This window comes from Thalassophryne amazonica, chromosome 17, assembly GCF_902500255.1.
Source record: "Thalassophryne amazonica chromosome 17, fThaAma1.1, whole genome shotgun sequence".
Classification (NCBI taxonomy): domain Eukaryota; kingdom Metazoa; phylum Chordata; class Actinopteri; order Batrachoidiformes; family Batrachoididae; genus Thalassophryne; species Thalassophryne amazonica.
Window position 1 is genome coordinate 33,606,098 of NC_047119.1, and position 14,032 is coordinate 33,620,129.

The 14,032-nt window shown below is 40.4% G+C and overlaps 1 protein-coding gene and 1 long non-coding RNA gene across 2 annotated transcripts in view; one reads left to right on the forward strand and one right to left on the reverse strand.

Annotated features, from left to right (window-relative positions):
* Window positions 1-14,032, forward strand: part of LOC117529379 — an 883,736-nt gene that overhangs the window by 379,928 nt on the left and 489,776 nt on the right. The window lies entirely within an intron of this gene.
* Window positions 1-14,032, reverse strand: part of LOC117529366 (rab GTPase-activating protein 1) — a 176,219-nt gene that overhangs the window by 25,096 nt on the left and 137,091 nt on the right. Inside the window, 4 exon segments of the mRNA XM_034192126.1 lie at window positions 121-318; window positions 1,271-1,342; window positions 10,375-10,458; window positions 11,666-11,770. Coding sequence (XP_034048017.1) covers window positions 121-318; window positions 1,271-1,342; window positions 10,375-10,458; window positions 11,666-11,770 — 459 coding nt within the window.

The following is a 14,032-nucleotide window of genomic DNA, read 5'->3' on the forward strand; positions in this document are numbered from 1 at the left end:
AACTGCAATGTTCACAGTGATACTTTGAGTTTAAATATATGAATCGTGAACTTTGGTCCCCTCTGTGTTCATGTAAATTAGTAGGACAAAACAGGGTTTGTTTGTTTGTTTGTTTTTCACCTGGATTTTGCACTCTGCCTCCACCAGCTGTAGTTTGGTCTGGGCCAGTTCCAGCTCCATTTCTCTCAACTGGTTCTTCAAACTCTCCTTCTCCTCATCCATCTCTTCAGGACCTCCCACAGGTACTGTGGTCACGGCCCGCACGCAACCCTCTTTGTTGAACAGACTGCTGCACTTCTCACAACCTTCCACTTTGGACTAGAGGACCAAAAAAATATATATAAATAAATAAAAGACACCTTCAAACCAGTCATGGGACTATTATGCTGCACCATCAGACTTACAATGGAGGAGAGTAACACTGATCAGAGGGAGAACATGAACCCAAAGAAACTGAAATAGGAAATGTTGACTTTAGACAAATAAATAAATAAATAGATGTGAAACTGAGAAAGAGAATATTATAATAGTATTTGTCCCCCAACCATGAAAGTCCATAAAAAGGAATCAAAGCAATGGAAGCTCTAATGAAGATCTGAAAGCTGAAAGCTGAGCCAAATATGCAGCAGTGTGAATTGGAGATAAGGACATTTTGATTTCTTTTCATTGTGCAGCTGACATTTCTGAAGACATTTGGCAGTGTGTGGTAGCTTTGAAAATTTCAAAGCAAAGCCCCAAAATAAAACTAACTGGCAGCATATAAAGACTAAACATGAAAATACTTATAGAATCCAAACAGAATACAAAAGTCAAAGCCTCTGTCACTCATTTTTACAAATTGTTTTGGTACTGAAGGGTGGAAACTCATTACTGAAATAGACAGAAAATCTAAATTTGTACCTCAGCACATGAGTATGATGAGAACTAATATTAAGCCTAGAACATTAGACCCAGTTTTATTTATTACCAGCACTGAGAAGTGTGTTTTTGCCTGAATGTCTCTGCCAACAGGATTCCTTAATAACACATGAACTGACAGTGACAAGACTTTATGTGGATATGACAGATTTTAAAGCTGCAATGTGAAGTTCACCTTCCTTTGAAGCCTTTAAGCTTCACATAGAAGTTATAGCTACGTCTAGTCAAACTTTCTGTAAGGGCATCATTGCTAACAGTCATTTACAGTGTCAAAGTCATTAGAACCTTCAAAATTGTCGTCTTATGAACAGTAATTTACATATTTCAGTATCTACATGTTTCAACAACTCACCCGAATTTTCTCCAGCTCTCCTCGAGTGGCTGTCTGTTGTTTCTCCAGTCGTTCACTAAGTTGGGAGCAGATCTGTAGTTGAAGAGTGAAAACAAAAGGTTTGTTCTACGGCAGCGATAATTACGAAAAATTTCACAATCGACTCAAATTGGCTATTTAGTAGTTATGAGAAAATAAAAACTGATAAGAGGTCAGCACACAAACCATAAGTAGTCGATTACTTTGTGAGCTCCTTCCACTATTTTGCTGCTCAGTCACAAAATTGTTAAAAGGATTAACCAGCCACTGTTAAAACGCTGACGCGCCAACACCAGGTAATGGTAAACGCCATACTACAAGTGTGCGGCAAAGTGCAACTACAATGCGCGCTCCTCAACCTGACCCGTTTTTAGCTCCACCCATTTCTGTACCGACTAAAGCTAACATCATGTGCAGCCTGGTGTCTGATAGTGTTGGTAAAGAATTCTGACGGATGCTTAACCCTCTTAATCTAAGTTCAATGGCAATCTTGTCACGTTTTTTTGTTTGTTTGTTTTTTGTAGTACGGGTCATGCCCAGCCTTGCGTATGTCTACAAGCAATTATATTTTGCCTTAGTACTTCAGCACCCACAACTATCAGGCACAAACATGCCTTCAGAAATCCAGAGCACAAGCTCCCACACACTTGCGCTGCAGATTGCCAACGAGCAGGGAGATCGATGTGACATGAGTCATCTTTACGGTTCGTGCTCGCTGCCTCTTTCTCATTCCCTGTGACGTGTACGGTATAGCTCCCTTCACCCTCCTTTATGTTTCATCTCTGTATACATCCATGTCTCTTTAGCTGAGCAGATATCCATCTTTCTCCATCCAAATGTCTTATCTAGCTATTAGTCTTGTCATCCTCTCTGTCCTTTGCTCTTAACTGCTTTGTGATGTTTCGCCTTGCACATATTTTTCTCTCGTCCTCGCAACTGCCTCCTTGATCGCAGTCACTGCTCTTTCTTTTTTCCTAACAAGCGGCACTTTATCACATCCTGCGTCCATCTTTTTACTGAGCTTGATTTTTGAAACATCAGGTCTCTCTTGCCCATAATGATACATGTTACTTTTCTCTTTCGTCTATATACATTATAACATGGCCATCATCCCCCACAAACTCACCCATAAATTATTTACACTTGGCCTGCACCCCACCGTCTGTGACTGGCTCCCAGACTTTCTGACTGGCACTCCACACTGACGCATCCTCAGCCCCATCCTCCACACCCTGTTCACCCACAACTGTGTCGCCTCCTACCAGGATATCATCATCCTAAAGTTTGCAGACGACACCATAGTGATAGGAGGCATCACTGGTGGGGACAAAGAGGCCTACAGGAGGGAGGTGGCCAGAATGGTATCATGGTGTGAGGACAATAACCTCACCCACAACACGGATAAGACGAAGGAGATTGTGGACATGAGGAAGGAGAGGAGATGTCACTGGCCACTCTTCATTCGGGAGCTTGAAGTGGAGAGGGTGAGCAGCTTTAAATACCTGGGCGTCTACATCAGAGAGGACCTCACTTGGACACTTAACACCGCACAGCTCATTAAGAGGGGTCAACAGCGGCGGTACTCACTGAGGAGGCTGAGGAAGTTTGGTATGTCAATTAAGATCCTCAGCAACTTCTACAGCTGCATTGTTGAGAGCATCTTGACCAACTGCATCACCGTGTGGTACGGCGGCACTACTGTTACGCACTGCAAACGCCTGCAGAGAGTGATGAAGACTGCTCAGAAGATCACCAGGACTCCACTGCCCTCTCTGCAGAGTATCTTCTACCGCTGAGTCCACAGGAGACCTGCCTCCATCCTCAAGGACTCCACCCACCCCCAGCACTGACTGTTCAATCTTCTACCCTCAAGCCGGAGGTACAGAAACATGAAATGCAGGGCTTCAAAACTTAAGTATGCTTTCCCCACTTCCAGACTCTTCAACAGCTAACAGGAGCTCACAGTCATGGTCTACCTCAGGCACACGACTGTTTACATCCTCTATTTGAACACTCATCACTGTCCATCGCATCTCAGCTGATGTACCTCACTAATTTGCACAAATATGTTCATAGTTGCCACTCCACAGATATCTCTGCAGAGTTTATATTTATATTGTATTTTTCATTTGCTGCTTTTTATAATTGCTTTTACTGTGTATACTAGCAGGGGTGGAGGCCAAGTGGTTAGTGCACTTGGCTTCAGTGTGGAAGGTTCCTGGTTCAAACCCCACTCCTGCCACATTTGTCCATGTAATGTGAAGTTGCATCAGGAAGGGCATCCGGCTTAAAACGTGCCAGATCAACATGCAGATCCGCCGTGGATCTACTGTAGCGACCCAGAGTGAAAACAAGGGAGCAGCCGAAGGGACTTACTTAGTGTGTACTATTAAGCTGCTTTTAATTGCTTTTATGCATGGGTTTGAAGGCTGGTGACCTTGACCTACTTTCCAAGGTCACCAATGGTCAGAACTGCCAAATCCTTTGCCACAACATAGCTCAGCACCTATTGCTCACAGAAACTTCATATTTGATGGGTACATGCCTTGGAAGAGTACTTCACATGGGTTCGAAGGTCGGTGGCTTTGACCTACTTATCAAGGTCACCAATGGTCACAACTGTCAAATCCTTCGCCTGAAATTTGTTCGCCACAATGTATCCCGGCACTTACTGCTTGCAAAAACTTCATATTTGGTGGGTACATGCCTTGGAGGAGTACTTCGCATGGGTTCAAAGGCCGGTGACCTTGACCTACTTTTAAAAAATTACCAATAGTTGCATTTGTTCCAAGGCTACCAACTTTTTATGGTCACTGTTGGCCACATCCTCTAAATAAATATAATGTCAATCTCCAATTTTTCCACTGTGTATCCCAGTTTACATCAAACATGAGGGTTCAACCAAATACCTACCCCACACATGTACATATTACTGCACTTTACATGGAAAACAGTACTGCGCACGGGGCATTTCGTGACAAATGTCTCTAGTTTCTTTTAGATGCACTTTTACTGTTTGGCATACATTGGGGGCAGCAAGAAAGATTTTCATTGTACAGGGAAACATGTTTCCTTACTGTGCACATGACAATAAACCCTTGAATTGAATATGAGGGGTTACTTTTTCTTTAATGATAAATTAGTGACCCCTTGCACACCTTTTTTTCTTGTCAATAATTCCTCCAGTCCTGGTCTTATTTTGTTTTTGTTTTGGTTTGTTTTTGAGTAAAAATAAGGGTAAAAGTGACCCCAACTTGCACCTCTGAAAGAACCTCAAAATTGCGCAGAGTAATCTACAGTAGCTAGCAAGTTTCATCACGATCCATGAAATCCTTGTGGTGTTATCACATAAAAAATATTTCAAACACCGCATCACCTTGTAGCCAAAATCATGTTTATCTTGTGTACCCAGTTTTCTTCTTGATATCTAAAGCTTTGAATTGAAATCAAAACACACACACTGTCAACCTTGTCTGAGGCCTTACTGAAGTGACCCTGTGTACCACTCTGACCTTGATATACAAAGTTTTTATAAAGATAGCTTGCACACAAGGTTCAGAAACTTGGTCCCCAGTGGACACAGTTAGAGTAGAACAGTTCCCAGCACAACTTGTTTGAGGTCTTAGTGAGATGAATTTGTGTACAGAGTTTCAAATTTACACACAAAGTGTAAGTCCAGATATCAAATCAAATCAATTTTATTTATATAGCGCCAAATCACAACAAACAGTTGCCCCAAGGCGCTTTATATTGTAAGGCAAAAGCCATACAATAATTACAGAAAAACCCCAATGGTCAAAACGATCCCCTATGAGCAAGCACTTGGCGACAGTGGGAAGGAAAAACTCCCTTTTAACAGGAAGAAACCTCCAGCAGAACCAGGCTCAGGGAGGGGCAGTCTTCTGCTGGGACTGGTTGGGGCTGAGAGGAGAGAATCAGGAAAAAGACATGCTGTGGAAGAGAGCTGAGATCAATCACTAATGATTAAATGCAGAGTGGTGCATACAGAGCAAAAAGAGGTGAATAAAAAGAAACACTGGGCGCATCATGGGAAACCCCCCAGCAGTCTAAGTCTATAGCAGCATAACTAAGGGATGGTTCAGGGTCACCTGATCCAGCCCTAACTATAAGCTTTAGCAAAAAGGAAAGTTTTAAGCTTAGTCTTAAAAGTAGAGAGGGTGTCTGTCTCCCTAATCCAAATTGGGAGCTGGTTCCACAGGAGAGGAGCCTGAAAGCTGAAGACTCTGCCTCCCATTCTACTCTTACAAACCCTAGGAACTACAAGTAAGCCTGCAGTCTGAGAGCGAAGCGCTCTATTGGGGTGATATGGTACTATGAGGTCCCTAAGATAAGATGGGACCTGATTATTCAAAACCTTATAAGTAAGAAGAAGAATTTTAAATTCTATTCTGGAATTAACAGGGAGCCAATGAAGAGAAGCCAATATGGGTGAAATATGCTCTCTCCTTCTAGTCCCCGTCAGTACTCTAGCTGCATCATTTTGAATTAACTGAAGGCTTTTCAGGGAACTTTTAGGACAACCTGATAATAATGAATTACAATAGTCCAGCCTAGAAGAAATAAATGCATGAATTAGTTTTTCAGCATCACTCTGAGACAAGACCTTTCTAATTTTAGAGATATTGCGCAAATGCAGAAAAGCAGTCCTACATATTTGCTTAATATGCGTATTAAAGGACATATCGTGATCAAAAATGACTCCAAGATTTCTCACAGAATTACTGGAGGTCAGGGTAATGCCATCCAGAGTAAGGATCTGGTTAGACACCATGTTTCTAAGATTTGTGGGGCCAAGTACAATAACTTCAGTTTTATCTGAATTTAAAAGCAGGAAATTAGAGGTCATCCATGTTTTTATGTCTGAAAGACATTCCTGCAGTTTAACTAATTGGTGTGTGTCCTCCGGCTTCATGGATAGATAAAGCTGGGTATCATCTGCGTAACAATGAACAGATATCATGTACACAGTGATCACAAGGCCACATACGCAGTCAAAAAGCTGTGCTGCCTTGCAAGAAATTCACAATCATTAAAAACTTCAAGAAATACTCTGAATACATAGGTGTATTTAAACATATTTGGTTTGTTGTGTCACACCTAAATATTATCTTGCTGCTCTAAGAAATAAACATAAAAACTGACTGTGCTGGCACATGTACATAGGTTTCATTTGTTCATCAGGGAACACAATCCCTCACTCCTGATTAAATCAATTTTCTCTGTCCTGAGTGGCCACAGAAGCAATTAAACAACACATTTTTGGCTCTAATCTTACCAAAATGAAACACAGGGCCCACAACTACTGACAAAAGCACACTATCTGAAAATTAATTGGCGTTATCTGGGTTGCAAAACAACAGAGGCTATATTGGGTCATTTTACAACTTGTCAATCCCAAAGGACTGAATCCTGCTGTCCTCCCTCTGCTCGCACCTCTAGAGAGTTCTGTTCATTTTCTGCCTCTTTCTATCTATCACCCTGTTCCTGCCTGTCAGAAAAGGACCTTTTTTTTTTTTTTTTTTTTTTAAACAAAGCCCTATTTTCACACTTGGCTCTGCTCAGCACAACACTCTGCTTCATGCTGGTGATCTAAAGGCTGCTTTCAGCCAGAACACACACACACACACACACACACACACACACACACCACACACACACACACCACACACACACACACACACACACACACACACACACACACACACACACACACACACACACACACACACACACACACACACACACAAGCAACCAACAAATCCCTTCTCCCCTACCCTAGTTCTTGTTGCCGAGTGTCAGATCTGCTGTTATTTCCAATTTACTGCCAATATTTTTAGCTTCAGGTGAAAGTAAGGTTTGTTTCTAAATTGGTCCTCCTGCTATTTCTGTGGTCCTCCACAGGGAGAGACAGGACCTGCATTGTTGCATAACGTCTGTGGTGATGGTAAAAGGACTGGATGTGGGTTGAGTTATATTTAACCATCAAGCGACAAGATGAAAAGTGAAGAACGAAAATCAGGCAAAGACAGGGACTCAAAATATGCTCCCTAAGTCATAAAAGGTTTTGGATTCAGGGTGGGGACAAGTTCACAATTGAAAATATTTCTACTTCACAAACCAGTAACTGAATAAAACGAAATGATGAGGAAGCCACACCTTAATATTCAAACAACAACGAAATGTGTAAAGGTTTATCTTGAAATATCTTGAATTCATGACCACAGTCAGTGGAAGGTAGCACTTAAACAATAAAAGTATCTCGATTGAGCAGTCACCACTAAGGAAGTTCTGGTTTCAACCATCATGGAAAACAGGGAAACTACAAATAACTCATTTATGCCATGTAATGTACATTACCCCCCACCTCCTCCAAAGTGGTTCAAATGATGTAACCGTCACTGCCCACATACTTCCATACATGCTTTACATTAGCATGAGTGTTAATAAGAATATCCACTAGGTGGCTTTGCAGACACTCGGCAATACGTAAAAATGAGTGACAATGTTTCTGCTGCAGAAGAAACAAAAGAGTAGTCACACGAGAGAGAGAGAGAGAGAGAGAGAGAGAGAGAGAAACACAATGAGACCAGGTCACAGCCAACAGGTGTCCCTACAAAGCATGTGTCAACATTTGGCCTCTGTAAAATGCCTCCCAGCATGCTTAAGGGTTATTTTTTAGAATTTTTATTGATTATCTATAATGTTTGCAATGGCCTAGATTCTTAATGTATTTCAAACCTTTCAGCCCAACTGGAGCCTGTGGAGCCACATTTACTCTGTCAGAATCCACACTTTAAATAAACCACAAATAATTCCAGTTCTGTCAGCACTTTTTAAAAGTGTCATCAATATGACTATTTTATTTTAATCATTGTTGTCAATTACTTGAATTTGTACACTATTTATTTATTTCTTATCACTTGTTTTTTTTTTAAATGTGCTGTTCTGAGTGAACCACTTGTTTGAAAAACACCACAAATTATTGCAGTACTACTCAAAAGTCTAAAGGTATCTGGTCTTATTAATACACTGGTACAAACTGAGAAAGTTTAAGGAAACTATTTGTCAGCATTTGAGGTTTCACTTGTTTAAGTGAAAAACTTTACTAAACTAATTGCTTTTGGCGTCTACCATTTCTGCTTGTGGTTGCCACAGATGATGTGGCACAAATGTTTTTGTGCAGATGCTGCTTGGTGATGCAACTCTAGGTGTGCATCACCAAGGGGCCATGGTGGCTTTGAACGGGGGATCTTCTTGTTAGGAGGCAACCATACGAACCGCTTCAGCTTGTAACTCAATTTGTGCACCAGTGTTCTTTTTCATAGTCATTCACATATAAGTTAATAGAAGAGAAGCTAAGAAGACTACCCTAGTTACAATGTCCAGTTTCAGTGTCGCAGGCTTATCCCTGAATGTCACAGCATAAAGCAGCAACTCAGTCTTTACCTACAGTATTACAGGGCTTGTGGGCCACCAGGCCAACGAGAACCCCTGCCAGGTCAGAAATATTTAGTTAAAAACACCAAAGCTACCACCAAATATCCATTAATATGGACGTCAATAATCATCTCATTTAATTCTGGGTTTCTCTCACACAAACAATGTTCCTTTGATTAACTTATTTTCGAAGTAATTAAACAGCATGTTAATCATCTTTATAATCTTTTTTATCTTACCAGCAGTCAGCTGACAGCAGCACTACTTTAAAAAATCCTGTTGAATGTCCTGTTGTCAGCATCGATTAAAGTTCACAGTCAGAGCTTTCAATAGAAGGTGTCAGATGTCAGAATCTGACAGCAGCTCCACTAATTTTGACTCCTACTGATTTAGAAAAAAAGGCCATTACCCTTTACTTTTGTATTTTTTGAGGTGCAGACATTTTTCCCCCATGAAATGCTCTCTCACCATTCACGAGATCCTTTGACTCCATTAAAACTCAAGCTCAATAAATCCTGTTTTATACCAGAAATCTGCACATTTAAATTTCATGAAAAAAAAACATAGAAAACTGTGATGCTTAAGGTGATCTGTTTGTCAGACAGCAGTTTGTTCAACAGGCCCATGTGCAGCACCTGAATCTGTGGTAATATTTTGTGATGGGTCACATTTGGCCCCAGCATTCTATTGTCTGGACATGCTTTAACAGGGTGTCTGGAGTTTTTTTTTTTTGTCAGTTTGCTTTCCTATAACTGAAACAGCCCTACAGAGGAAGTTATGTCCGTTGTAGTTAGGAAATACAAAAGTGACACTTTCAGTCAAAGTGCCTTCTGAAACTCCTGTGTTTTGAAATGGATGACTGGCGAGCTGCTGAGTCATCCAAATGTATTGTGAAATCTAAAGGTATGAGTACATGTAAATATTTTAAATGGAGAACAAGACAGATGATATAAACTGAAATAAAGGAGGCAACATTTCTGAATAATATGAAATATTAACAACACGCCAATTTAAGAACATTCATGGGGGGGCATATAATGGTCAAGTTTAAAACCAATCAGACATATGATGGCAGAGGAGATCAATCCAGGCAGGTCTGTGCTCAATACCGTAACATAGTGGCATGTGGAAGATTGTGACTGCCCACAAATGTGACTTAGCCCAGAGTTTGAGGATGTAAAGTGCCGGACTTGTACCATGAGACTTCAAAATCAACTTTATCATAACCTTGGTGTTTCTGAAAAACCACCTGATGATACTGCAAGCAGAATAACATTGCGGACTCCACAGAAATGTAAGGAATCACCAAAGTGTGTCAAACTTTGCAACAGAAAAAATTCATTTTCAGACACCTTGAAAATCCTGCCACAACTACAACAGTATTAAGGCATAATGACAAAATATCTCAGTACATCACAAACACCCTCCCAGACTCTCTACAGTGTTCCAAGGTACAGACAAGATTTCAAACCTTGACCTTCCAGGATGTATATCTGTGAAAGTGAGAATGAGGCTATAGGTTATTAGATTTACAGATACACCGTGCTAAAGGCAGCATACACGCACATGGATGTACGTATGTATTGAGGTGATATCTGGCTAAATATTTTGCTCAATGTGGTTCCTACCTGTTTATATTCTCCAATGATGGAGCTGTTCTTCTTAATCTCCGATTCAGATTTATCGAGTTCTCGTCTGCACATCTCCTTCAGCTGTGGAAATAAACACGTAGGGATACTGAGTCAGAGACAGGAGCAGCTTCAGAGGCCCCAGAGACCCGCTACTGACATGAAATATAAAGACAACACACAAATCTATTGGCAGATTTGAAGCTCAGGGCAAAGTCGTGCCCTCTACGCAGCATCTCCACAAGCACATAAATCACTCACAGCCGCACTCACACACGCATAAAGACAGAAGACGCTTGGAGGACAGCGGTGAATACATGTGGGAATGGAGGGCAGCAGGTCTGTCCTCTGCCCTGAAGGACGCTTTACCCCAAGAAAAATCAGCATTCAAGATGAAGTGACGTCCTTTGACTTTGAAAGTTTGACTGTGAACCCTTTGAAAGTTTGACTGTGAACCCTGTGTGTTTAGAAATGGCACACAGCCTCTGACATGAACACGACTATTTTTTAGCTAAAGTTAATGACCTGACAATGAAGTTACTGCGGTTTTTTTATGACGATAATACAGAACGAAAAGGTGAAAATACACAAAAGCATATCGAGGCAGACACAAAGGACGGCAGACACACACAAATGCTTCTATTTGACATTTATAGTCTGTCCGAGAGAATCTCACAGCTTCGGGTTTGACAGGAATAAAGTCCAAACATTACGGCCGTTTTGTTTAGATCTTTTATCTACAGGTCAATGTTTACTACCTCTGGTTTCAGCAGAAAATATTTTCAATCTACGTTTTACACATATTAAATAAATTAAAAGACACCTAAGTATGCATCATGAATTGGCAGAAAAGCCATTGGTACTCAATATGCATTCATCCACACATAGAAAGACACCTTATGACTGAAACTGGTGCTGCAGTATTCACTTTGAGGGAAAGCCTGCTTCTCCCTTGAGATGAGACTGCCATGTTATTAAATTAAATTTCTCCCTCATCCTTTTATTGACCTCGGCCCAGGAATTTTAAGCAGCTTTCGTGCAACAGTTGTAATAATACCTTCATACTATGTCATAATACTGCCATTTCCTACTACCTGTGCTTCTTAATATTAAATAAAGGCCATGGACATGCATTATAGATAGGATTTGATATTGATATTTATATCAATATCTAAAACGCATGATTTACACACTTCTTGAAATTACACACGATATTGCACACTTCCTAACGTGTTTATATTGCTCTTCTTAATTGCATGCATCAGCATATCAGCACGCAGTGAGCGCTAACCTGTGCAGACTCTTCCTCCAGTCGTCTCTTCTCGTCTTCCGAGTCCACCAGTTTTTGTTTGGTCAGCAGTAACTCCTTATTTAGGGCATCTGCTTTCTCCTCAGCCTGATACACAGACATTCACAAAGGCAAAATAACCTACTGAGTAAGATTTTTCCTGTTTACAAGATAAGCAAGTCAAACAAATATACATACAAATATATTATTTTGTATGCACGTGTTTTCATGCCCTTACAGTCTACATTAAAAAAGACTACTTGTAGGTCTTGCAGCATATATAGTGTTATCAGTGTGGAACTAATATTATTTATGAAATCCTTAAGTCTGTACGAGCCTAATGTCATCAGACAGTACATTATTTTCAGAACAAATTGTTCCACATCCTTTTGACAAAATACCTAAATGCTATTTTGTCAAGCTAACTGGCTTGACAAGCCAATTTAGTGAACATCATAGGTTAGTTAACCTGCTAGCTACATCGGTCACAAAAACACTAGAGTGGACATCAAGCACATTTCTGCGAAACCCCGTCATCTTGTGCTAGGAACTACAACCTTTGGTATGTTTTCATTTTGGGGTAAAAATAAAAATAAAAATAAAACTGATGATTATAGCCTCCTCTTTAAAAAATCTAAGTAAGTGATGCTGATCATTTTTCCTGAGCATTTAAATTGAATATTTAGCACTATGATTGCTTAAAACTTGCAGATGCCTCTATTATCATCATCCAGGCATTGGCTGTGGTGATATTATGTTTCTAAAACATTTGTGCAACTTTTCTGGCCTTAGATGCAAGTACACAGCTTTGTTTGCATTGTGTAGCTTCACTCTAAACCCTGAGTTGCTCATTGCTAGCTGGTTCAGCAAACGTCTCCTCTAGTCTTTTTTTTCCATGTCTATGGTTGCTACAAAAAATATGCAAATTCAGTTACTCCAAGGAAACAGAATAGGCAATAGAATAGAATGTTATTAAAATAAATTGTTTAACATAGCTAGCTAAAATGTTAGCCACCGCCATTTCAATTGCTTTCAAAGTCAGCACTGACAGACACTTGTAATTTGTGCATATTTGTGGGTCACACCTCATTGTTGAACAGATAGGACATTTTTCAACATGAACCCACCGCTCGTATTATAAATTAACTATTATTTTATTTTTAAAATCGGTATGGAACTTATTTTACAGGAGATTTAAATGTCTTAATACAGTGAATCCAGAAAGTATTCACAGCTAACTTCTTTTCTTCCCCCATGTTTTGTTATGTTACAGCCTTAATTCCAAAATAGAGCAAATGTATTTTCCCTCAAAATTGTACTCAACACCCATAAGTGGCAACATTAAAAAGGTTTTTTGGGGGGGGACTTTTTACAAATTGAAATACACTTTACAATTTACAAATGAAAATAAAAACTAAGAAATCACATGTACATAAGTAGTCACAATCCTTTGCTCAATACTCAGCAAAATCAGCACTTTTGGCAGCAATTACAGTCTCAAGCTTCCGAATATCAAATCAAATCAATTTTATTTACATAGCGTCAATCAGCAACAAACAGTTGCCCCAAGGCGCTTTATATTGTAAGGCAAGGCCATACAATAATTACGGAAAAACCCCATCGGTCAAAACGACCCCCTGTGAGCAAGCACTTGGCAACAGTGGGAAGGAAAAACTCCCTTTTAACAGGAAGAAACCTTCAGCAGAACCAGGCTCAGGGAGGGGCAGTCTTCTGCTGGGACTGGCTGGGGCTGAGGGAGAGAACCAGGATAAGACATGCTGTGGAGGGGAGCAGAGATCAATCACTAATGATTAAATGCAGAGTGGTGCATACAGAGCAAAAAGAGAAAGAAACACTCAGTGCATCATGGGAACCCCCCAGCAGTCTAAGTCTATAGCAGCATAACTAAGGGATGGTTCAGGATCACCTGATCCAGCCCTAACTATAAGCTTTAGCAAAAAGGAAAGTTTTAAGCCTAATCTTAAAAGTAGAGAGGGTGTCTGTCTCCCTGATCTGAATTGGGAGCTGGGTTCCACAGGAGAGGAGCCTGAAAGCTGAAAGCTCTGCCTCCATTCTACTCTTACAAACCTAGGAACTACAAGTAAGCCTGCAGTCTGAGAGTGAAGCACTCTATTGGGGTGATATGGTACTATGCGGTCCCTAAGATAAGATGGGACCTGATTATTCAAAACCTTATAAGTAAGAAGAAGAATTTTAAATTCTATTCTAGAATTGGATAGATAGATAGATAGATAAAGCTGGGTATCATCTGCGTAACAATGAAAATTTAAGCAATGCCGTCTAATAATACTGCCTAAGGGAAACATGTATAAAGTGAATAAAATTGGTCCTAGCACAGAACCTTGTGGG